The sequence below is a fragment of the Accipiter gentilis genome, chromosome 1 (genome assembly GCF_929443795.1).
Source record: "Accipiter gentilis chromosome 1, bAccGen1.1, whole genome shotgun sequence".
NCBI classification, from domain to species: domain Eukaryota; kingdom Metazoa; phylum Chordata; class Aves; order Accipitriformes; family Accipitridae; genus Astur; species Astur gentilis.
This window is the reverse complement of record NC_064880.1, coordinates 842,897-866,561: the sequence shown is the minus strand read 5'-3', so window position 1 is coordinate 866,561 and position 23,665 is coordinate 842,897. Positions and strand designations below refer to the sequence as shown.

Below are 23,665 nucleotides of genomic sequence, written 5' to 3'. Positions count from 1 at the left end.
CGCCCGGCTCGGCATCGGGTTACTAGGGCGATGGTGCCGCACCGCGGGGGGCGGTGCCTCGCCGCCGGGTCCAATCGGCTCTGCAGCCAATGGGGGCGGGTGCGGGGCCGCCGTCATTCATATGCGGCAGGAGAGGCAGGCGGCCTGGCCAATCGGCGGCGGGCGGGGCGGGGCCTGCCCCCCACGAGGGCGCCGCGGCGGAGCGGTGGGGAGCGGCGGCCGCGGGCAGGTGCGGGACCGGGGACCGGGACCGGGGACCACGGTGGGGATGTCGGGGCCGGGCACGGCCGCGGGCAGGGCTACGGTCCGGCCACGCCGCCCGTCCCCGGCGGCGGGCTGGCGCTCCGGCGGCGTCTGGCTCGTAGCCCGGGAGCGGCGGGAGGGGGGCTGCGGGGAGCGGCCGGCGCCCCTTCCCGCGGCGGAGGGACGGTCTCCGCCCCGGGCATCCTCCCGGCGTTGCCGGGCGTTACCGGGGGTGGGCGGCCGGCCGGCGCAGGCGCCGTCTCGGTGGGAACGGAGGGAGAAGCTCGGGGCGCGGCCCCGGCGGCCGCCGGCCTCTCCCGGGAGGTGGGGGGTGGGGGGGTCCGGGCCCGGCTGCTTCCCGAAGAGCCGCGGCTTTGGGCTGCCGGTGGGTGCCCTCCGCCCCGGCTTTTCCCCAGCGAAGCGAGGGAACGCGGCGGCGGTCGAGGCTCCGGCTGCCCGTGGCCCGTCGACGCCGCGCCGGGAGAGGCAGGTGGCGGAACGCCGACGGGAGAGGTGCGAAGGGTTCCCCGTCCTCCCGTGGGCCTCCCCGTGGGCTCTCCTGCAGCCGTGCCCGCAACTCGAGGGTTTCTTTGCCTCCCGAGCCCCGCTTCGGCCTCCGCTCTTTCAGGCTGTTTCCTCGTCGGGGGGGACCCTCGTCCGTCTCGCGCCCGCTCAGCCGGCGGCCGGGACGCCGTGCCGTTGCGGTGAACGCGGGCATCCCGGGACCGCTTGTGTGGGTGCCGTGGGCGCTCTCGTCCCGGTGAGAGGTTCCCGGTAGGAGAGCGGAGCCACGCTCCGCACCGGCGGGAGGCGAGGCCGGGTTGCTGCCGGCTTTGCGCGGCTAGGGCCGCCCGCCAGCTGCCCAAAAAGCGCAGGTTTCTTCCTAAAGCGTCGCTGGAGCCACGGTGGCTGGGCAATATGTCCAGTATATACTGCATATGTATATACGTGTTGCGCATAGGCAGTGATTTTCAGGCTGGTTAAGAAGAAATGCCTCTGCTTGCAGCTGCTCACGGAAGATATGCCTGAGCCCCCTTTATTATTTATTACTCTTATTTTTATGAGGAGGGCAGCGGGGCCGGCCGTCGCCTCCCCGCTGTCAATATGCGGGTCTGTGGGTCGGATGCGCGGCGGAGCGAAAGCAGAGCGACTCGGTGCGTGGTTTCCACCGTCTGCTGGGGAAGCAAAGCCGCTGCCGTGCTGGTGCTGGGGAGCGCTCCCTGAACGGGACGGGCTTTACGGCCTTCCCTGCCTGCCGCACGCCGCCAGCGGAGCTGCCACGGCATGGGAAGCGGGCAGCCTGCTGGGATCACCCACCCAGGCGGTGCCGAGTGGGTCCCCACCAGTGCCAGCGCGGTTCAGAGTGGGCACTGTTCTTGCTGGCCCCATTGCTGACAAGACTGTGCCTGGAGGGCAGAGGATGCGGTGGTGAAACTGACCGGGACTTGGTGGATGGAGAGGGACCAGGTTTTCCTAATTTATAGATGAAGAAGCACAGCTGCGTGCTTACAAAACCCTGACCCCTTTTTGCTGGCTTGGCTGTTGGTTTTTATGTTAAATCCAGCCACCGGCCGCATCGGTGCCATTACTGCTCCGGGATTACGGTGCTGTGCTGCTGCCGGGGACCAGTGTGCTCCAGTTACTGGGGTGCCTCTGAACTGCGTATTCTGGGGCGCTTTTTTTTTTTTTTGCCCAAGAGGGCCAAAAAGCAAAAGCCGCTGGGAAGGCGTGACCGGGGAGCAGGACGCGTGGCCAGCCGGTGGGCTGTGGTGGCTAGGCGAGCCCCGCTGCTGGGAGGCAGCCCCGCAGCATCGCCTGTGGCTGCCCTTATTTCATTCTTTAAGCAAAACACACAGCGTGTCGTGATTTGAAGGTGTCCGATGATGGAAACGTCCGGTTCCATGCTCCCCGCGGCCTCCAGACGAGCGTCCTCTCGCCTGAGCTGCGCAGGGGTGGCCGGCGCCGGGTGGCAGCCGCTCACTTGCCCACGCGTGTTGCCGGTGCGGGGCTGCGGCACCGACATGGTTAAGGCACCGGTGGGATTGGGGAGCCGGGCTGCACGCCACGCCACCAGCGGAGCCAAACTTGCCGAGTCAGGATGTGAGAGCGGCAGGGCCGGCTCTGCAGCATCCCTGGGTGCTGCCGCATCCCGGGGTACGGGGGGCTCGGCTTCCCCTCTGCTGCCAGATGCCTTTTCCCAGGGACGGAGAGGGAATGGGGTAGGAACTGGCACCTGCTGCCTTCGCCTCCGGCTGTCACGGCTGCACTGCACCGGCACTGCTTCCCGAAACCTGCAGAGCCTCCAGCTCTGCTGGCAGCTGGGGTTCTTTCTCTTTTTTTTTTGGTTTTTTTTTTGTTGTTGTTTTTGTTTTGCCTCCTGACCGCGCATCTCTGCTGGAGCACCGGTGCCAGGTAGGTGCAGCGCTGGGTTTGTCGGTGGCTCGGCCGTGCCGGGCTGGCAGCTGCGGCAAGTTGGGGAGCCTGCCAGCCGGCTCCCTGGGGAAGGGTGCGTGCTGGCGGTGCTGCGCATCGGGGACCCACGGGTGCTCGGTGTCCTGACGGACCCCCTTACTTTTGTGCTGGCGTACGTGACGGCAAAGCAGCAATAAGCCCCTCTGACGTGTCGCGTGTGGTTTTGGGCTGTGTCATCGACTTGGGGAGCCGAGCGGCGCCGGGTGCCTGCGCTTCGGCGCACACGGTGCGATCACGGGCAACCTCACGTGTCGCAGCTAAATCCCTAACGCCTGCCTTGTTCGTTGTCTTTTATGACTGGCTTGTAAACACGCCCGAGCCCACGGGCCGCGGTCGGAGGGAGCCCGTGCCGCGACAGTGGGCCAGGGGAGCGAACGCTGCTCTGCAGCAGAGGCTTCCCCGGGCAGAGGGAAGGGGCAGGGCTGCTGCTCTGCGGATCCCTGCAGCGCCGGTGCTGCGGGTGGGGGGTGCGCGGGACCCCACACGGGGCACGACCAGAGAGGTGACGACGGCGGCAGGAGGTGCTGGGTCGAAAGCCATTTGCAAGGCAGAGCAGTGCAGTGTGAGTAATTGTGCTAAAGTCACCTTTCCTGGGGTGGGGGGGGGGGGGGGGGTGTGTTTGCTGAGGGTGTTGTTTGCAAACCTGGTAAAAAAGGGGTAGAAATACAGGGACGGATGCCCGGAGTGGGGAGATGCTTGGTGCCGTCTCCCCTGCATCCCCCACCTGAGCAGCTGGGAAGGACGCTGGGCTGCCCAGGGTGGGGGTCCTGCAGCTCCCCCCACCCCAAAGGGGGCTCGGGCTCAGCCATAGGTGAGGAGCTTCGCCCCTGTATTCAAATTAACTCTGTGTGCAGTTTCACCTCCTCTTGCTCTGACGGCGGTGTGTCTGGGAGGCTGTGGTCTGCAAGGCATCCCCCAGGCTGGCCCAGCAGGGCTTTAGCTCCCCAGGGCTTCCTGGCCATAGATCCTCTCGGAATCCCAGGGCCCACGCTCTCCTGCCCTGTCGTGCCGGCCGGGGATGGGGACGGGGATGGAGCCCGGCGAGAGCACAAGCTTTCGGGGCACCCTTGCACCCAGGTCCCGGGCGCATCCTGCAGAACAAAACACTTTTCTTCCCTTTCCATGCATTGCCCTGCAGAAACTCCTGCGGTTGCGGACTCGCAGCTGAGTTTTGCCCTGAGGAAGCCGAAGGCGCAGGAGTGGTCTCGGGCAAGCACCAATCTGCCAGCACGGAGGGGACCGGGCTTTTGGCAGCGCCTTTGGCTGGGAGGACCCACAGGGGTGGGTTGACCCTGGCAGCCGGGATGCTCCGGCTCCTCGGGGTGCGGAACCCTGCCCCATGTCCCAGCGGTCCAGCGGCGCTTCCCGGCAAAGTTTCTCCAACGCTGCTGGAGACTTACCAGCCGCTGCGCTCAGTCCCCATAGCTTTACCACGAGGTCAGGGACGAGGGGTGTCGGGCCCCGCTGAGAATTGCGGAGAGCTGAGCTCATCGCAGAGCTGAGCTCGTGACACCACAGATCCCCAGGATGCGTAAACAGAGCCAGTCCTAAGCCCTGCAATAAGTTTGAGTCTCGGCTTGTGGCGGTGCAGGCAAGAAAGCCGCACGGCTGCCCCGCTGCGGCTGGGGGGTCCGGCCGTCCCTCCTGCAGGCATCCCCCCCGGCTCGCTTCAGCTTCATGATGTTGCCGCTAATTAAGTGCCGCCGAGCAGGCATGAAGCGGCTGGAAGGAGCGTGCAAGACGGTGCCCGGGGCCGGTGGCTGCCGCGGACCCTGCGTCGCTGCCAGGCGAGGGCCGTGGGGAGCCGCGAAGGTGACACCGGGAGTCCCCGGGGAGAAGCCGGGGTGGCCGCGCTGGCTTTGGGGGCTCCGCAGGGTCCCACTCGGGGTGCACGGCGCGATGACGCGGGGCCACGGGGGTGCAGCTCCCTCCTGCCCTCTCAAAAACACACCCGGCTTTACTGAGCCTGCCTGATCTCTAGCCCTGGCGCGGATGCGGCCAAGGGAGCCGCGTTTCTGCGGTGCTTGGTGGAGGAGGGAGATGGGGCTCTGCACCGGGGGGTTGCACCGGGGGCCGCAGCGGGGCTGGGGCTGCGGTGGGCGGGCAGGCGGCACCGCGGGGACGGGCTCAGCTGCCGCAGCCGCTGCCATTGGGCTGCGTGGGCTGCAGGGGCTGCACCGGGATGCAGGCACGCCGGGCCGGGATGCAGGATGCGGGAGAGATGCAGGATGCAGGCACGCCGGGCCGGGATGCAGGAGGGATGCGGGCATGCTGTGCCAGGATGCAGGCAGGATGCGTGCCAGGACACGAGCGCGCTGTGCAAGGCCACGTTCCCGCTGTGCCCGGGGCAGCCGGGGAAGGAGCCCATAGTGTGCTCAGTCCCCACCCCGGGGGAAGAAGCAGCTCATGGCTGGTGGCATAAAGACAGGGTTTCATGGGCCTAGGGAAAGATGGGTTAAATTTAAAAATTACCCCCAGATTTGTAGGGAAGTGTTGTGGTTTTCTGTGATACTGGAAACTGCTGACGGTGTTGTGGGACAGAGAGCGGAACCGCGGCTCCGTAGGGAGTCACGTCGGATGCCCCCAGCACGGGGATGGGGCCAGGGAGGGTCGGGGTGCCGGGGGTGAGCACCCCTTTCCCTCAGAGCTCCCGCTCACAGTCACGTGCGGGCTGCGGGAAGAGCCGAACTGAGCTATTTTCCTTTCCTCACCTTGTCCCTTGCAGAGAGACCCTCTGGGGGCTGCTTTAGTGTTAAACACCAGCAAAACGCTTCATTTTTCAGGCCCGCGTTTCTTCACCATTTCCTGAGATGTCGTAAGACCTCCGTGGCACGGGTCGCTGCCTCCCTGCCACAGCTGGCTTGCCCCGTGGCGTGCCCTGCTCGCCTCCCGCTTCCCAGGAGCCCCAGGAATTTGGGGAGAAGCGACCAAGCTGGGGAGTCGGGGCAGGGACGGGGTGGGTTTGGGATCGGTGGTGGGCCAGGGTGGGGGGTTCTGGGGCTGGCAGGGCTGCCGTGCCCTGCCTGCCGCTGCCCGCACCGCTGCCCGCGCCGCACGCCCATCCGGCTCGCCAGCTTCGGCAACAGGAAGCGCCGTCATGCGCGCGCCCCAAAAACCCCCGTTTCTTCCTCTTTTTTTTCTCTTCCCCTGTGGCAGGGGTGAGGCGGCAAGCGGCTCCGGGGAGCCCAGGCTGGCTCCATGTATCCCGAATCCACCACTGACTCCCCGGCGCGACTCTCTCTGCGGCAGACGGGCTCCCCAGGGATGATTTACAGGTAAGGGTGCGGGGCAGCACCGGGGGAGGCTCTGCGGAGCTTCAAACCCAGGGTCATGGCCACCCAAAACCACCCTGGCATGCTTTGTGCAAAAACTTCCAGGACTGCGAAAAACGAGGCAGCAGCGTTTTCTGGCGCTGATGCCTATTTTGGGAAGAATGGGTACTTTTGGGGAGCGTGCCGGTGTCCGCGATGCGGGCGGGCGCCACCGACCCTTCCTGCGGCCGCCAGCTCTGCCGCCCGGTCCCGCTCCACCTTTCTAATGGGGTTTGTGGCATCTTTCTTCTTTCTCCCCTTTGCTGTCGGAAGCGCGAGGTACGGGAGCCCCAAGCGCCAGCTCCAGTTCTACAGGTAACCCAGCCCTTCTCCCCCCCTCCCCGCCCCCAAAATCCTTCCCTGGCAAGCAGATGTGACCGAAGCCCTGGCCCGTGCCCGGGGTGGTGCTGGCACGGGCGATGCTGGCACATCGTGCAGGGTGGGCATCGCCGGCGCGGCATCGCATCTTCGCCTGCTCGTGGGTTTGGCAGTGCGACCTGGGGACCCCACATGTGTGGCCGGGTAGGTGGGGGCTGTCCTCGCCGGGGTCCCCAAGCGGCAGAGCGTGGCCGGAGCACGGCCGGAGGGCTACTGGGGGGCAGCCACCACCGGCATGCAGGGCTGGGCTGGGCTTGGCTCGGGGGGAGCATCCTGCACCGATGCTGCGCCGGGAAGAGCCCACTGGCATCTCCCAAGGGCAGCACCAGGAAGCCAGCCAGCCACTCTGCTGCTCCTTCCATTAAGAGAAGCATCATTAAGTGGTACAGAAGGCAACAGTTCCCCCCCCCCCCACCACCACCCTTTTACCGTCTGAAGTGAAGGCGGCACTTTTCCCTGACACGCTGTACCAGCAACCGCTTTGGTGTTCGCGGGGCCGCAGCAGCTTGGCGGTGTCAGAGCGGGTCCGGCCCGGCTGTGATGCGGTGGGGTTGGGGGGATGCCCCCCAAGGGAGCTGTGGCCTCCTGGATCCATCCCCGTGGGCGGCGGGAGGAGGAGAGGCTGGCCAGCACCGGGGTGGCTTGGCGGCACTGCAAGCGTATCTGTCCCAGCGATGTGCCACTGCCGAGCCCGAGCCACGGGTGGGTTTTGGCTGCCAAACCGGCCAGGCACAGCTGCACACCTGAACCACTGGACACATCTGGTGCGAAAGGCTCCCGAGGCCGACAGGCAGGAACCGGCTTGCCTGCAGCCAGCTGCCGCCGGTGTCCATCACCCAGCCCAGTTTTGGGGCTCCAACCCGGAGAAGTCCGCGTTTCGGTTCTGCCCCGGCCCAACTCCAATCCCGTCACAAACGGGGACTGCGGGAGGGCTGCGTCCACCGCGGGGGACCGGCTCCGCTCCCCGACAGCTCCCAGTGTGCCCGGCCGTCCCCACCGCCCCGTGTGCTGGTGGTGCGGGACCTGTCGCCGCGCAGGGTGAGGGTCGGCTGCGGGCGGAGGCAGCGATGCCAGCGTTGATAAAGCAGCGGCACATCCTCGGGCTTTTAGCAAAGCGGCCATGAATAATTTAGCTGCCCTTCGCAAGGAAGAAAATCCCCTAATAGGGCTAATGGAGCGCGGCGAGAAAGCTGGGCTCTGGGGGGGCCCCTCACAGCTGCCAATTGCTTTGGATGCCAAGCGCCGACACTCCCCTAATGCAAAAAAAACCGCGGTGGCCGCGCATCTCTTATAGCTGCCCCCGGGCAGCCCAGCTGCCCAGAGCTTTGCTGTCCATGAGCGGCATCCCGGGGCGCGGGTGAGTCGGGGCCGGCAGTATGGGCGGCGAGCGGGGATGGGGGCAGCAGGGAGGATTTGCTGTGTGGGGTGACTCGGGATTTGGTGGCTTGGGGAGGTTTTGGTTTGGGGTCTTGTTGGTTTTAGGCAGGCTGTGGGTTGCCAGCAAGTTCCCAGCTTGGCAAGCCAGGCTGGAGAGACGCCTTTTTCAGCAGCTACCCCGCGCACCCGACTGTCACCCACTTGTTGTGTCCCTGATGTGTGCTAACGATCCCCCCATCACCCTGCAGAGCCTGCACGCTGTCCCCATCCCTGCTCCTTCCTCGCCTCTCCTGCTTGGGCACAGCACTGCTTGGGCTTCGGCAGCTCCTGCAGCCCCCGCCGCTTCTCGCCCCTCAGGCAGCATCAGGATTTCTGCTAACGAACGGCCCGTGGACGGACCCGCTGCCCCCGTGCTCTCTCTGCCACCTCATAACATTGCTCAGCCGAAAATCAGGGAGGTGTTGAAATGGAGGGGACCGGTGGATTCCCACCCCATTCCTCGAAGCAGCCCAGCCCAAAGTCCCCGGCTTCGCTTGCTGCGGCCATTTCGTTGCAGTGTGGTGAAGCACTGTAGAGCAGCAGTGCAGCTGTTTTGGACTTTTCCCGGCCACTAGCAGGCAAGGGGATCCCACCAGGGGCGAGAGGGTCCCCCCAGGGCCAGGTGCTGTGCCCGTGCCCAGCAGGAGCCACCGGCGCTGCCCTAATTAAAACAGCCAGCCGTGGAGATGGGCTGGTGCCGGCTCTGGACTCCAGCTTTGAGGCGCAGCAGGAGGAGGCGGCTGGTGGCCGGGGTTCAGTTTGGTTTTGCCGCAGGAGAGGGGTCTGCCAGCACTCCTGAGACCTTGCTGCAGAGCAGGAGGGTCTCCAGCAGCGCTGGGTATCGCGTGAGCTCCCTGGGGTTTCGGTCACCCCTCACCAGCTGCTGCTCCATATCTTCTGGGTTTTCTTCCTCTATTTTTTTTTTTTTTCTTGAGGTCATACCTCAATGGGAGAGTGTGCCTTGCTTTTGGCTCCTGCTACCATAAATTTGAGCTTCACAGGGAAATAAAAAACCACCAGCGGGAGCCCAGCCGGAGCCTGATGCCGGCACAGCCACAGCACGGTGCACTCCCAGCAGCCACTTTGGCACCAGTGCCGCAGTTTTGGCCCCAGTCCCCGCTCCTTCTTTCAGACACTGAGCGCGAGGGTCGCTGCAGAGAGCAGCAGGGAAATCGATGCCGGTGCCACCTCCAACAAGATCCCAGCCATAGAGGCGGCAAGCACCTCCAGCGGGTGAGAAGCCCGCTCTGCGGCAGGCTATTTTCGGCACCGGCTGGGAGGTCGCTGCCATGGCTGCAGGGAAGGTGTCGGCTGGCGGCGCAAGTTGCGGCAGCCTGCCGCGGGCACGGCAGCCACCGGCGAGCACCCAGTGCCCACAGCACCTCTGCAAGATGCTCACCCTGCCCGGGGAGCCACACAGGGACCCCTTTCCCATCCTGACCTCTCCTACCCACCGGCACGCGGTGCTGGCTTCTCACCGGCGGCACTTGTGCCACCGCTCAGCCGTCTCCTGGGGCCCGCCATGTCCCTCACAGGGGTGCAAACCAGTGCCAGCCCAGCCGGTGCGAGCTGGGAGACGGCACAGCCGGGGCAGGTGCCAGGCTGCAGCAGCTTGCTGGGCTGGAGGCGGCCATGGCAGGCGCCCGCTGCAGCCCCAGCTGCCCATCGCCGCCCAGCCGCGGGCAGCGCCGCGTCCCTTCCTTGCCGCGCTGCCGCCCTCGGCCTTTCTTTGCTCTTTGGCTCCCCTGCCAAGGCTTTACTCCACTGAAGTGACTGGCTTTGCCGGGGTCCCCACTCTACCTTCCCCGCGCCGCAGACCCGCCGCAGGTCCTGGCGAGGGTGGGTGCCGCCGCTCCGGCATCGTGGCACGGGCAGGGCTCTCCCGTGAGCGGCGGCGGGGCGCTTTCCCAGCTCTTTCCGTAGCATCGCTGAGCGGTCAACGGCAAGGCCAGGCTGCGGAGCCCAGGCTCGGGCAGCGCGATGCTCTCCATGACGTACAGCGAGAGCCTGCGCAGCGTGGCCAGCCGGCACCCCCCCGAGTGGGGGCTGCCACCGGCCCCCCGGCCGGCGGACGGGCTGGAGCTGCGGCGGCTGCGGGACGTGCGGGCGGCAGCGCGGGCGAAGACGCTGGAGGAGTTCCTGCGGATGCACGGGCTCTCCCTGGCCGACGGCACTGCCCGCACCACTGGCATGAGGTACAGGTAAGGCAGCGTGCCAGCGCCTGCCGGGGTGGCGAAGGCCGAGCGCGCCCGGCCCAAGATGCGGGGACGGAGCAGGGCATGGTGATTAGTGCTGGTTTTGCGCCTCGTCGGGGAAAAGCCCAGCTTTCTCCCATTTCCCTGTGGTGCGCTGAGGTGGGGAAGAGCCGGAGTCCTCGGCAGGAAAGGCGATCTCGTGCAGCGCGTGCGGGAGAGGCTGCGGCAGGGCAGCGCCGTTGCCTCTTGCTTGCTCGGTGAGCTTTGATTTTCTGACTTGATTTTCCCTTTTGCGGCTGGGAAGCTGCAAGTGCAAACACACTCTGTGCTTTTAAAGATCAGGCGGTTGGAGGAAACTGCTACAGAAACGCTTTATCCGTCTGACGAGCGGTCGTTGCAGAGCAGGCGCTCCATTAATTTTGCGTGCGGGTCCGGGTAGGGCGTGAGGCATCTCAGGACTTCAGCCGACTTTTGTCCTTCTCATTGCCGCGCCGGGCAGCCGGAGCCGTCGGCCGTGGCTCCTCTGAGGGCACGTGGCTGGTTTTCCCAGCGCATCCTTTCCCGCTCTCCCCCAGTGGCGCTGGTGGGGCGATGGGCCGTGGAGCCGGGCACCCCCCAATAACCCAGTTCAGGCTTGGGCTGGGGGCACCGGGGCTGGGGACGGCGGCTGTTCCCCACTATGAAAATGCAGGGGTGCCAGGCATCCCCCTTGCCCCCACCCTCCAGGCGCCGGCAGCTCTGCCGGCTCCTGCCACGCTGTGCCGTGCCGCACCGCGGGTCAGGTTCCCCTCTGCTCACAATGAGAGAGGTAACATTTACTCGGTGGCAAGAGCTCATCTAATATTCATGAGGTGGTTATTTATTGATGGGGAGAGGCTTCTGTTGATGGGGAGAGGGGCGACATGTGCCCGCTGCCCCCAAAATCTCTGGGGTTTCTCCTTCTCCAGGAGCTGCTGTGGCTGCCGGGTTCCCCCCCCCTGCCTGGGGGCTGGAGCCAGCGGGCATGCCTGGCTAAGGAGCTTTGCAGTAGAGGGGAGCAGAGGAGATTACAAGATTTCTCATTAGGTCGGGGCTGAATGTGCGTAATTTCTGCCGCAAGCAAAGCCCCAGCCCCGCTCCTTGCTCCTTACCTGGGGGGGCACAGCCGGTGAGGGCAGCCTGCACGTGGCCCCGGCCACAAAACGGTCCCGTAGCGTGGCCGGCTTGCGTCCCTCCTTCGGCAGGAGGTGTGGGGCTGGGTTTCGCCCCGATCTGCTTAGCTCGTGCCAGGCGAAATCTGGAGACCGTGGGCCCGAGGGGGGCAACCCGTCTGGCTTCGGCAAACCGCCGGCCTCTGCCCCCGGGAGAGCCGGACGGACGGCGGCATCGCCGCCGCCTGCGCTCTCGGCCCAGAACCGTGTATTCGGCAACGCGCGAGCCCTCCTGCCGGGAGATTTTTGTTTCGGGAGGATGCCGTGCTGACCCCTTCGCCCCCGGTGCCTCAGCTCCCCCCCGCTGCACCCCAAACCGGGCCTGGGCTGGAAGCGTTGCCCACGGCTGGGGGTGCCTTTGGTGGGGGGGGACACCCGCAGCGGCGTTCCCCCTCCTGCACCCCCTCCCAACCTGCCCGGGCGCCGCTTGCTCGCTTCCTGAGCTCATCAAATATTGAGGGCAGGAGGGCTGACGGGAGCCATCTCCGCGCCCGCCGCCTGGCAGCCCCCCACCGTCACGTTGGCGGAGCGGCGGCGCGCGGGAGGAGCTCCCCGCCTCACCCGGGGCGCCGGCTAAATTTAGGCAGCTGGCGAGGCTGCCCGCCGGAGCAGCATGCAGGTCTCCTTTGTGTGCTCCGAGCACAGCATCAAGAGCCGGAGCGCGGAGGACCGGTTGAACCGACAGAATGCCGGCAGCCCCAGCCTCGGCACCCGTGGCAAGTTCCGGGCGGTGGCCATGGTGGCCCGCAGCCTGGGGCAGCTCTCGGTGCAGAACGCTCCCTCCTCCAGCGAATCCAGCGTCAAGCAGCCGGGGATGAAATACCGGTAGGAGACGGACGGGCAGGTTTGCTCGGCTGCTTTCTCTGTTCTTCACTGAGATCTGGGCGGCGGGGGGTCCTGGGGGGGGACACGCCGGCTGTGCTGCACTCCCCTAACCCCCGGCTCGAGTCCTGCTCCGTTGGTTTCTCGGTGCTAAAAGTGCTGACCGTGCACCTCCGGCACCTTCCTCGCTGTTCGCTCCTGTCCCCTCTCGGGGCGGCTTTCGTCCAGCCTCGCGTAAAACCGGTGGGATGGGGCGGGGGGGACCCTCAAACACGAGGTAGGATTAGCAGCATCCCCGGCGCCTGCCGAGCCAGGGGGGTCTGAGAGTCGCGGCGCGCGTTAATCCATGGGCTGCCGTGGCACGGTTACGGCGCTGCCGGAGCCTCGCCGCCCTGCGAAGCGTGGCGGAGCTGTAAGCCGGGATTCGGCCCTCGGCTGCCCGCAGTGGGTTTGGAAACGAAGGGCGGCGTGTGCACATTGTGCCTCCCCCAGCCAGCACCCACTGGGTTAACGCGCTCCACGTCCCTGGCGCTGGAGCGGAGCGCCGGGGGCTTCCCCCCCCCCCCCCCCCCCCCCCCAAGATGAGTGCGCACCCAAGCGTGGGGCTGGGGGCTCCCCCTGGGATGAGCGTGCACGCCACGGTCCATCTGACAGCCGCTGCGTGCCCTCACGGCAGCCCAGATGTGACCGGCGTTGGGCTGCAAAGTGCGTCAGGCTGGCAGAGCACGGGGATGAGTCCAGCCGTCACCCACCATCATCGTCCAAATCGGCCGAGTCCCCTCACCCGGGCACTGGGGAGGGGTTTGGGGCGGCCCCCTCTGGCTCCCAAACACCAAACCCTTGCAGCGGCGGCGGTGGTGGTACTGGGGCCACACGCGGTGGCATCCTTTGGGCTTGGCGTTCGCATCCCCATCCGGAGGAGGAGTGCGCCGGGCAGCCACCCTCTCCCAGGCAGTGGGTGACCGGCTCGGGGGTCCCCACCGGTGGTTGTGGGGGGGACAAGTGGTGCAGGGGCACACTCCATGCAAACGAAGCGGGAAGGCCGCAGTGCAGCAGGGGGATGCTTGGCCTCCCCCAGTACCCGGCAGCGTCTCCGTTGGGCGGCCGGTCAAGACGCTTTCAGGCAGCAGAGCCAGAAGCGGCGATGTGTTGCTGGTGCCCACCCGCCCAGGAGGAGCCCCGTGATGCCCCTGCAGCCTGGGATAGCCGGGACAGGACTGGTGCCATCCCCGTGCCGCCGTGACCCCCCATCGCAGGGGCTTGAGCCGCTGCCACCCCATGGCCAGGCCACAGCCGCTCCCCACCACGAAATGCTCTAAAAATAACGCAGGGCTGGGGGGAGCGCCCGCGCCTCCAGATGTTGGCCAATAATGCGTTGGCGTGGAAGGAGAGATGCCCCGATTTGACTCAGCCCGCCATTCCCTGCTGCCGTCGGACCGCGGGTGCTCCCTGCCCGGCTCCCCGTGCCCATGCCGGCGGTGGCGGTGCCTCCCGGTTGCTACGCGACACCCGCGCGGGCGAGCTGCCACGGCTCACCTACACTTTATTTATTTTAACGCTCGTTTCTCGAGCCTTTGTCATTTTTAACAAGAAACTGGCTCTCCATCACCGAGGCGAAGGCGTCTGCCAGCCCGGCCCCCTTCCCGAAAGCTGTTCTCCAGCTCCTTGTGCTGGCCAAATTTTCAGGGGTGCTCCGTTTCTCCAGAAGACCACTTTGATCCTGAGCACCCTCTCCTTGTGTGAGCCCTGTGCTTCCCCATGTCGCACCGCAGAGAACGAGCACAGCTCATGCCACATGTGGGATGCTCCAGGCCTGGCCACCGGCATGCCGTCTCCCCCTGCTCCTGCCCCGTCACCCCATGCCAGCGGCGCTGCCGGGGGAGCCGGACACCCCAGCCTCGTCACGGGGAGCCGCTTTAACGAGGTCACTGCCCGCTGCCACTCTCGATTACCCTGCTAGGCACGGCAATTATTTTGCGTGCGGGAAACAGCATCACTGCGCCGGTGCCGGCCGTGCTGCCAGCGAGGCACGGCATGCCCGGCCTGGGATGGCTTTTAATCAGTTGCGGGGGGACCCTCGCTGTGCGATGGTCCCAGGCGGGGATGGGGATGGAGACGGGGACGGGGGATCACCACCACACCTACCAGCCCACGCAGACGGCATGCTCGGTGGCACGCAGATGCATGAGATGGCATTTTGGGGCTTTCTGGCATCTTTCCTAACAGATCTCTGTCTTCCAGGAACCTCGGGAAGTCGGGGCTGCGTGTGTCCTGCCTGGGCCTGGGTAAGTGCCGGGGTTTGCCGTGGCCCCTCGGCAGCTCCTCTGTCCTGCGCCCGCTGCCGGCGTTCCTTGGCGAGGGCAGCGCTCGCCTGCTCCGGCGATGCTTTGCAAAGGGAAGGAAAGGGTTTTCCTCTGGCCTGGCGGCGGTTTTGAGAAGCAGCCCAGAAGTTGTCAAATTATTTTCTCTTTTTCTTCTCCAACGCGATAGGAAGTGACCGGGCTATGCTGGGAGCGCCGCGCCGCACGCGGCGGGGCCAACTGTGGCCGCTGCGTGCCGGGGCTGTGCCAGGGCAGTCGGGGCGGGTGGCCGGGGGCTCGAGGCGGCAGTGTTCGGTGCTCACCGCGTTCACTGTGCGTGCACACTCTCTCCTCCGCAGGGACATGGGTGACTTTTGGAGGGCAAATCACAGATGAGGTAAGGATCGCACCCCCTCGCCCCATCCCTCCCCAGGCCTTCCCAAGCGAAGCGGGGAACGGATGGGGCCGGCACAGCCACGGCTGCTGGTTTCAGTGCGTGTGGCGTGCCGGAGCTCATCTGCGCTCCGGCTCTCGGCCACCCCCTTTGCCGACCCTCCCTGCTCTCCCCTCACAGATGGCGGAGCAGCTGATGACTTTAGCCTACGACAACGGCATTAATCTCTTTGACACGGCAGAAGTCTATGCTGCCGGCAAGTAAGTACCCCACTTCAGCAGTGGCACAAGGGGCCTCTCACCGTGCACCCTGGACTCCAGCACCTTCAAACTGCAGCAGTGCTGGGAGTCTCCGGGTTTGCTGGCTGCAAAGCGGGATGGGGCAGCGAGCGCTGGCTCGCAGAGGGGTCGCAGCTCGTGCGGTTCTGGGCTGCCTGTGCCACACAAGCACAGCCGTGCACCCTCCCCAGCACGGCGAACCGCGGCTGTGCCCGGGTCACGGTGCCCCGGAGGCATCACGGCGTGCCCACTTGCCCACTTAAAAACGGCAAGCTCATGCATCGTGGAGGGGGGAAATGGTGTCCCTATGGCCACCACGTTTGCCTCTTAGTCTGCTGGGGACCCAGGGCCATCCCTGCCAGCTGCCACCGCTCCCCATGGCCGCAGCAGCCAGGGTGCCGGCGGCTGACCTCACCTTCTCTTGTAGGGCCGAGGTGGTGCTGGGGAACATCATCAAGAAGAAAGGGTGGAGGTAAGCCGGACTATATTCCTGTGTGGCAAAGCCATCACGGCGGTGCTGATGGGCTGGGTAAAGCCAGCGGAGCAGCCCTGGGCATGAATGCGCACGGGGCTTCGCGGGTGCTGCTACCGATGACCCTCTTTTTCTCCCCGCAGACGGTCCAGCCTGGTCATCACCACCAAAATCTTCTGGGGCGGAAAGTAGGTAGCGCACCCGCCCCGTGGCAGAGCGGCCGGAGTGTGCCAGGCTCTCACCCACCTTTCCTTTTCCAGGGCTGAGACGGAGAGGGGCCTGTCCCGAAAGCACATCATAGAAGGTAGGGATGCTTGCCAGGTGCTGCTGGCCTCGGTGCCAGGCTGTGTCTCCACCGGCTGCCTCGCCGGCTGGTGCCGCCACACCTAACGGCGCCCTCGGTGCGGCAGGTCTGAAGGCGTCACTGGAGCGGCTGCAGCTGGAGTATGTGGATGTGGTGTTCGCCAACCGGCCTGATCCCAACACGCCGATGGAAGGTGGGTGCCGTGCCACAGTGCTGCGCTCCTCCCCGCTGCCTTTTGTTGCCGTCGCAGTTGGTTTGTGCCAGGCTTTTATCTAAGGGCATTTTCCCTTCCCGAGCAGAAACTGCTCCTCCACCGCCACGGTCAGCCCATGCTGCGGTTAAGCCTCTGCCGCCCCCAGCCCGGCACCGGGACCCTCCTTGGGCCGCGGCAGGGGTGGGTTGGTGGCACGGCAGCGGGTCGCTGACCCCATCCCGGCAAGCCACTTGCTCTGCTCCGCTGGCAGCGGCCAACTGCGCGCTCTCTAAATCTCTCTTTTATCACCAGGGGACCCATTTAGTTCCTCCAAGTCCAGGACTTTCATCGTAGAAGGTACTCTCTGCCCGTGGGCCGCTGCCTGTGTCCCAGCGGCATTTCCTGGGGCAGAAGCCCCACTCCTCTGCGATTTCCGTCCCGTTCCCTCCCACCCTGAGCAAACCCTGCCATAAAATGCACAGGCAGCAGCAGCACAACAAAACCACCCTCCCGGCCTCTTCAGACAATCTGCCAGTTAAAGGGGACAAGAGCAAAGTGGCTCCCCAGCCTCCTCGCCACGGGGCACCCTTTGCAGCCGCGCCGGGGACCGCGGCAGGGTCTCTCCTTGCCGCGGCAGCTGTGAGCACGCCGGGGCGTGCGCTCCGGTGCCGGCCAGGCAAGCCTCGCGCCCCTCGCTCTCCCCACTGCCCACCTTTGGCTGCAGGAGCGCGCCTTGGCTTGGCCCCAGCCCGCATGGCTCAGGGCCGCCTCCCCCGAGACCCCCGCGCCCGGCACGTGGGGTCCGGGCTTCCCTCCCTCTTCTAGGTCGCAGCACACGGGCGACGCTTCAGGTCCCTCTCCCACAGTAATGCCAAGCGTGGTGCTGGTGCTCTGAGGGGTGCAGTGCCAGGAGCCTCGGGCTGCTCTCTGTGCCGGGAGAGCCCCGGCATCACCGGCAGCATGCCGGGGTCAGCCGTGTGATCCCTGGCACGTCCTGAGTGGCTGCTTCCTCCATCCCTATCCTGCTCCTCTGAAAGCATCCTCCGGACACAACCCAGCTCCTGCCTCGGCATTGGGGAGCGGGATGCTCGCCAACCGTTGGCACGGCGCGAGCCCCCTTCTGCCAGCGCGGCGCCCTGCTAACCCCTGCCTGCCGCTCTCCCCTTCCCTCCCGGCAGAGACGGTGCGAGCCATGACCCACGTCATCAACCAGGGGATGGCCATGTACTGGGGGACCTCGCGCTGGAGCTCCATGGAGATCATGGTAGGGGCCCAGGGCAGCCACGGCGGAGCAGCCCTGGTGCTGTTGGTGATGCTGATTTAATTAGACAGCAGCTGGCAGGAGCCGAGTGCTTGCAGATGTGCTTAAGCCTTAATTATTTTTTGGGGTGGCTGCTTGGCTGGGGGGGCTCAAGGTGGGGGTGGGGGCTGGCGGGGCACTGAGGGTCCTGGCTCTTCGGCAGGAGGCGTACTCGGTGGCCCGGCAGTTCAACCTGATCCCGCCGATCTGCGAGCAGGCTGAGTACCACATGTTCCAGCGGGAGAAGGTGGAGGTGCAGCTCCCCGAGCTCTTCCACAAGATAGGTATAGCGGTGGGGGTCCTGCCCCAGTCCCCCCTCCCCACAAAGCACGGTGCTCCCCAAAGCCTGGTGGGGCACAGCGTGTGTTACTGGGGGAGCTGGGGGGCAGCAGCCTCACACCCCCCCGCTCTGCCCTCAGGTGTCGGAGCCATGACCTGGTCCCCGCTGGCCTGCGGCATCGTCTCAGGGAAGTACGACGGGGGCATCCCCCCCTACTCCCGCGCCTCGCTGAAGGTGAGCCTGGCTGGGGGGGGTCGTGATGGGACAGGCACAGCCTGGGGAGCAGGAGGTCCAGGAGCCACGACCCGGGGCGTTGGGGGATGCCCTGCTTGCACAAGGTCCCCGTACAGCTGCCTCCCAGCACAACACCCCCTCTAGAGCGTCCTCTCGCCCTCCCAGGGATACCAGTGGCTGAAGGACAAGATCCTGAGCGAGGAGGGCCGGCGGCAGCAGGCGAAGCTGAAGGAGCTGCAGGCCATCGCCGAGCGCCTGGGCTGCACGCTGCCCCAGCTCGCCATCGGTAAGGAGCGCTGGGGGTACCGGGGAGCCGCTGGGGGCAGCCGGGCCACGCTCAAGCTCTACTTTTCCTCCTGCCCCAGCCTGGTGCCTGCGCAACGAGGGCGTCAGCTCCGTCTTGCTGGGTGCCTCCAACGCCGACCAGCTGATGGAGAACATCGGAGCAATACAGGTCAGCGTGCGCCGGGGGCGGCTTCGCAGCGGGAAGCGAACAGACCCTGCTCACGGGGCTTGAACGGGGCAGCGCCTGCCTGCGCATGCTTTGCTGCTGCATTGCACGCTGCTCTAACGTGCTGCGGGGGGAAAGGAGGTTGCAAACCTGGCTCCAAACAAAAAAATTAGGGGTTTCGGCTTGATCTGAACGTGAGCGGCAGACACGAGGCTTTGCTGGGCTGAGAAGGCAGGGGAGGAGCCCGACCTAGGCTTTCTGTAACTGGGTTGCGCAGCCAGCACGCTGGGGCTTGTAGCATCGAGGTGGCGGGGTAGAGGCGGTGAGCACGGCACGGCTGCGTGCCGCCGGCAGCTGCAGCCCCCTGCGTGCACCACGAGCGTGATCCTGACTCCCAAGGGCGTCCCCCGCAGGTCCTTCCGAAGCTGTCGTCTTCCATCGTCCACGAGATCGATAGCATCCTGGGCAACAAACCCTACAGCAAGAAGGACTACAGATCCTAAGCGCGCCACCCGCCGCGCAGCCCTCGCCGCCCGTTCGCTTGCTTACGCTTTGTTGGAGCAAAGTGGAGAGTGTGGTTTGCACTGCGAGCCCGACGCGCCGAGAGCCAGCGCTCCCGCCCACGCTGCCCCAGACCACCGCACCGCTTCCACCCGCCGTGGCTCTGGAGCGCAGGGACGGCCGCCGGCGGGGAGCGCGTGAGGGCAAGCCTCGAGCTGCCCTGCCCGCAGCCCAAGCGGGTGCCGCCGGCGCGGCGCGGGGACCCTGTTGCATGCGTCGCTCCCGCCCCCCCCACCGCGTTGCCGGAGGCGGTGGGCGCGGGGATGCGAGCGGGTGCTGTACGCCCGCGAGGCTGACAACACGAAGCTGTTCCCCAGCCTGCGCCCCGGCCCCTCGCCTTTGCCCTGCCTGCGTTGCGGCGGCGCCGGCACCGTGGGGGCTGCAGGCCCACGGGAGTACCCGCTCCTGGGGCCGGGGGGGCGGGATGGGGCGATGATGGGGGGCTGATGGGGCTGGGACCGGGGTGGATGGCAGGTAAGTGTGTGAGCGCGTGTGTACAGCCCCCCCATATAGACACAGGGATATATGGACATCTTGCACACCTGGGTGCATACATCTATAAGGAGGTGGGGAGATACTGTGCTCGGTCCACAAGTACCTTAGCTCTATGTACATGTAGATGCACCTATATATGCACACACCTCAGTGACAAGTGTGTATATGCATACACACATACATCTAGAGCTGTATATATAAATGTAGATCTACCTCTATCCCTATAGTTATACCAGTTTTTATGCAGATACCATACCTATTTATATATATAGCTATATGTATGTAGATATATATGCACTACACCTATGAAAACTATGTATATAATATGTATACAAACACAGACTGTAGATGTGTAGTTATGTATCTACAGCCATATATAGCTATATGTGTATATCCATATATGTAGATATATAGATGTGTACATATCCATGTAAATATATTGATATAGCTACATATAGATCCGTATGCACACATATATGAAAATTAAAAATAGATATATACTCATATCTATACCGCTATATAAAAACATGCCTATATATATACACATGGACATAGACCTATTTGGAATTTAGCTATAGCTATCTCTATGCATATCTATGTGTATTCTCTCTGTGCAGAAAGACATATACCTTTGCCAATACCTACATGTATCTGTATGCATTTATCCACGTCTATACCTACTTACCTTTATAGAACTACACAGATCTTTGTATATATATATAAACCTATACATACTCATACAAATGTATAAAGTTACAAATACCTGTGTATACACACATGTATGCTAGATGCGTAGCTATATCTATAAACCTTTTTCTGTTTATATCTACTTATGTATAAATATATTCAGAATTAAATACATGTGTGTGTGTATACACACACACAAATTACAAATAGATATTTACATATGTAGATATAAACACAGATACAGCTATGTGTATATGCCCCTATGCAAATAGATCTATGCATCCATACCTACATATATATATCTATGCCTATCTACCCATACCTATATATATACCCACACCCCTATATATTCACCTGTATATGTACATAAGCATATATATACACATGAACACACATGTATTAAAATTACAAATACATTCTACGCCCATGTCTATAAAAATACGCAGCTGTGTGTATATATATGTGTATATCCATATATGTAGATATATAGATGTGTACATATCCATGTAAATATATTGATATAGCTACATATATCTCAGTATGCACACATATATGAAAATTACACGTCTATAAAAATATGCAGCTGTGTGTATATATACACACCCCTTCATAGATACAGCTGTACCTAAATACCTATACCTTTAGCTCTACATATATATCTATACCTATTGCTATCTATGTATGCTTATACCAAGATATACACGCGCACACAGGTATCTAAAAATTACAATTCTATGTACATCTACATGTGTGTATACACACCAATACAAAAATTACACTATATATCTACATATATGTAAGCACATACTGACATACGGGAGAGCTGGGACCGTAGCTGGGATCCCCCCCATCACCACCAGCGCAGGTGCCTGCACCCCCTGCAGCAGGACCCTCACCCCCCCAGCCGCTCGCCTCCACCTCCAGGCTGCCGCTGCATCCTTCCGAAAGGATTTATTAAAACACAGAGAACAGAAATGGGGACACACGGAGTACGAAGGGAACGCGGGGGCGTTGCTTACAGCTGCCGTCAGCCTCCGGCAAGAGGCCACCACCGCGGCACAGTCGGTGTCACCGCGCTCGCAGGTGTCCCTGTCCCGGCTCCAGCCGTCCCCTCCTTCCACCCGTGTGCCCCAAACCCGGCACACGCCCGAACCCCCCCAGACCTTGTCACAGCCCCGCTGCTGGGACAGCACCGGGCTCCCCGCGGCAGCGCTGGCACACGCCGATGCTCCCCCTGGGGCTGGGCAGGTGGGCTGCGGCAGCGGGGCTGGCGGCAGGCATGCACGCGTTCAAACACCACGAGGACGTAGAAATGGACCGTACAGGGAAGCGCGGGAGCCGACTCGGCCCCGGACAGGCGCCCCAGCACAGCCAGCCAGGAAGCAGGGCGCCTACCGGCCTCCCCTCACACCCCACAGGCAGCAATAAAACCAGACATAAACACCGTGACTCTCCCTCCCTTCTCAGCTCAGCCCAACTCGCCCAGACCAACCCTTCAAGTCTTCAATAAGAAAGTGCAAAAAATGTACACGGAAATGAAACCCCACGTCCCAGCCGCTCCGGCAACAGTGGAGGGAATTGCGTCGGTTGAAGCACACGAAGCGGGAGCGGGAGAGCCTGGCAGCACCAGCAGCAGCTCATCTTCCACGCAGGCGACGCTGTCGCGCTTCCCCTGCCCTTCCTCCAGCGACAGGGCTTCTTTCGGCTGGGGGGGCTAGGGAGCAGCCCCCGGGGGCTGCTGCGGGGAGAGGGGAGAGCTGCCCGTCAGCTGGGCTCCAGCCCCGCAGGATCCTGCTCCCACCTCCGCTGCCAGTAGCCGCTGCAGTTCCTCAAGCCAGAGGCCACAGCCGGACACCGGCACATACGGCCCCACCCACCCCTCTCGTGTGTCTGCCCTGGCGAACAAGAGCAGAGAGCGCAGCCTTACCTCAGCTGGAAACGGGAGCTGCAGAGGAACATGGTGGGAACAGCTAAATATCTGCAGTGAGAGAGAGGCAACGCCTGGCTTGCCCACCGTCCTTTGGCCACGCTCCTGGCCCACTCAAATCCGCCCCCTGAATTTCTCTGCCCCGGAGTGTCCGCTCGAAACCCCGACCTACCGGTCACGTACGGTCCCAGAGGCATCTGGCTGTAATTGACAATCCCGCCCGGCCCAGGACCTCGGAAATTTGGCCCAAAGTTGTTGTTGTAGATCTGGGAGGAGCCAAAGGAGCCCTGGGGAGGTAAGGAGGGAGAAGAGCCACGGAGCTGCACCTCGGTCCCACTGCCAACGCCCCGGCCAGGGGCTCCGTCCCCATCCCCGCTGACCTGCTGGACGGTGGGGTCCCCCCCACGGGTGGCCAGGCGGCTGAGGATGCTCCGCTCAGACATCTGCAGCCGGGCTGCCACAGGCGGGATGCGGGACAGCATGGACGGCAGGCGCGTCACGTCGGCCTTCATGTCACTCAGCAGCTCCTCAAGCTGGTTCAGCACTGCGAGCAGAGCAAGCTGGCACTCAGACCGGGGAGATGCCCACCGGACCCCTAGCAGAGGCAGGAGTCCCCCAGCATCCCAGCCATGGGGTCTGGCGAGCTCCAGCAGCAGGGAGCTGATGGCAAAGAGCACTGCAGACCCCCACACCGCAGGCTGCAGCGGCAGTGGGCTGCTGCCCTCGCCGGCAAAGCGAGCTGGGGAAGAGCAGGCAGCTCCTGGCTGAGGTCATGCGAGACAGGGATGACATCCCAGCTGGATTTCCCCACGGTCAGTGTGGCAAACCCTTCCCGCCCCCCTGGGGCAGGTTCCCGGTCCCGCCCTCCACCAGAACGCACCCTTGTGCAGGACGGCATTTGCGGGCTTATTCCCAGCCAGGGACTCTTTGGAGAGATGCTGGTGGCTCTCGGCAAGGCACTCCACTTCAGCCAGACGGGCGTTCAATGCCATGGCCGGGTGACTGGGGTCTTGGGTCATGTTGAGGTACGCAGCCCTCCGCAGCTGCTCCTCGATCACCAGGGCCTGCTCCAGCAACTGGGAGGTACAGGAGGGGAAGGATTCAGGACCAGCCCCTGCTCCAGTGTAAACCGGTACCGCTCCACAGGCTCCAGCTGCCCAGGCAGTTCACGCCACCAGAGCCTCTGTCCTGCCCTGCTCCCCACCAGCCTCGCTCCCAGAAACTCCTGGGGGAACAGGCTTAGCCCTTATGTTTTCTTATCCCATTCAGACACAGAGCATCCAGAAGGGGATTTAGGCAGCATTTCCACAGCATTGCACGTGTCAGGAGCGGGCAGAGCACCCAGCCTGGCCCGCTCACAAAGAGGAGCCCAGGGCAGCCAGCCCCGTCCCGTGCACCATGCTGCAGAGCCCGCGAGCTCCCCGGGACCAAGCCCCGGTTGCCTGCTCTCCTCCGGCAAGCACAAGCCCCTCACAAAGCCCACGACTGCTCCCTGCTCCGCTCCCAGAAGGGGCTGGCGGGCTCCCCGCCGGCTTTAGGGAGCCGCTCTGGTCCCCCCCACCCAGTAAGGACTCACCAGCCCTGGACCTGCAACTCGCCTTGAACCGCCGGGCAAGGAACTTGTTCTTCATCTCAAGGTAGTTCCCCTTATGTATCTCCGACTTAAATGGCTCATTCAGGATCACGTAGCGTGGGTCGTTCTGGATGTCCTGCCAGCGGGCATAGCCGTGACTGGTGCAGAGGGAGCGTCAAGGGAAGAACC

General features: G+C 63.9%; 2 protein-coding genes across 20 annotated transcripts in view; one reads left to right on the top strand and one right to left on the bottom strand.

Moving 5' to 3' along the window:
- The first annotated feature begins 124 nt into the window (after window positions 1–124).
- On the top strand, window positions 125–19,115 carry KCNAB2 (potassium voltage-gated channel subfamily A regulatory beta subunit 2). 11 transcript variants are annotated; one of them, XM_049801680.1, is made up of 17 exons: window positions 125–229; window positions 5,872–5,990; window positions 6,300–6,341; window positions 14,269–14,312; window positions 14,687–14,724; window positions 14,902–14,981; window positions 15,427–15,471; window positions 15,615–15,659; window positions 15,732–15,775; window positions 15,882–15,968; window positions 16,281–16,325; window positions 17,147–17,232; window positions 17,432–17,552; window positions 17,688–17,782; window positions 17,948–18,068; window positions 18,148–18,236; window positions 18,647–19,115. In XM_049801680.1, exons 2-17 carry the CDS (start codon window positions 5,914–5,916, stop codon window positions 18,734–18,736), a joined length of 1,149 nt encoding a protein of 382 aa, XP_049657637.1. In that variant the 5' UTR covers window positions 125–229; window positions 5,872–5,913; the 3' UTR covers window positions 18,737–19,115. The 11 variants fall into 11 exon arrangements, with proteins under 11 accessions (XP_049657637.1, XP_049657640.1, XP_049657659.1 ...); XM_049801683.1 differs by lacking the exon at window positions 125–229 and adding an exon at window positions 2,589–2,655; XM_049801679.1 differs by lacking the exon at window positions 125–229 and adding an exon at window positions 2,966–3,277.
- Window positions 19,116–20,562: 1,447 nt separating this feature from the next.
- CHD5 (chromodomain helicase DNA binding protein 5) overlaps window positions 20,563–23,665 on the bottom strand; it is a 32,251-nt gene continuing 29,148 nt past the window's right edge. For 4 of the 9 annotated variants that reach the window (XM_049801347.1, XM_049801368.1, XM_049801374.1 and 1 more), the window contains 5 exons: window positions 23,502–23,634; window positions 22,784–22,979; window positions 22,284–22,447; window positions 22,076–22,190; window positions 20,564–21,714 (listed from right to left, as the gene is read on the bottom strand). In XM_049801347.1, coding sequence (XP_049657304.1) covers window positions 21,614–21,714; window positions 22,076–22,190; window positions 22,284–22,447; window positions 22,784–22,979; window positions 23,502–23,634 — 709 coding nt within the window. In that variant the 3' untranslated portion in view covers window positions 20,564–21,613. Of the gene's footprint in view, window positions 21,715–21,903; window positions 21,955–22,075; window positions 22,191–22,283; window positions 22,448–22,783; window positions 22,980–23,479; window positions 23,635–23,665 lie in introns of those variants that run through there. The other 5 variants (XM_049801386.1, XM_049801379.1, XM_049801373.1 and 2 more) reach the window with 4 other exon arrangements.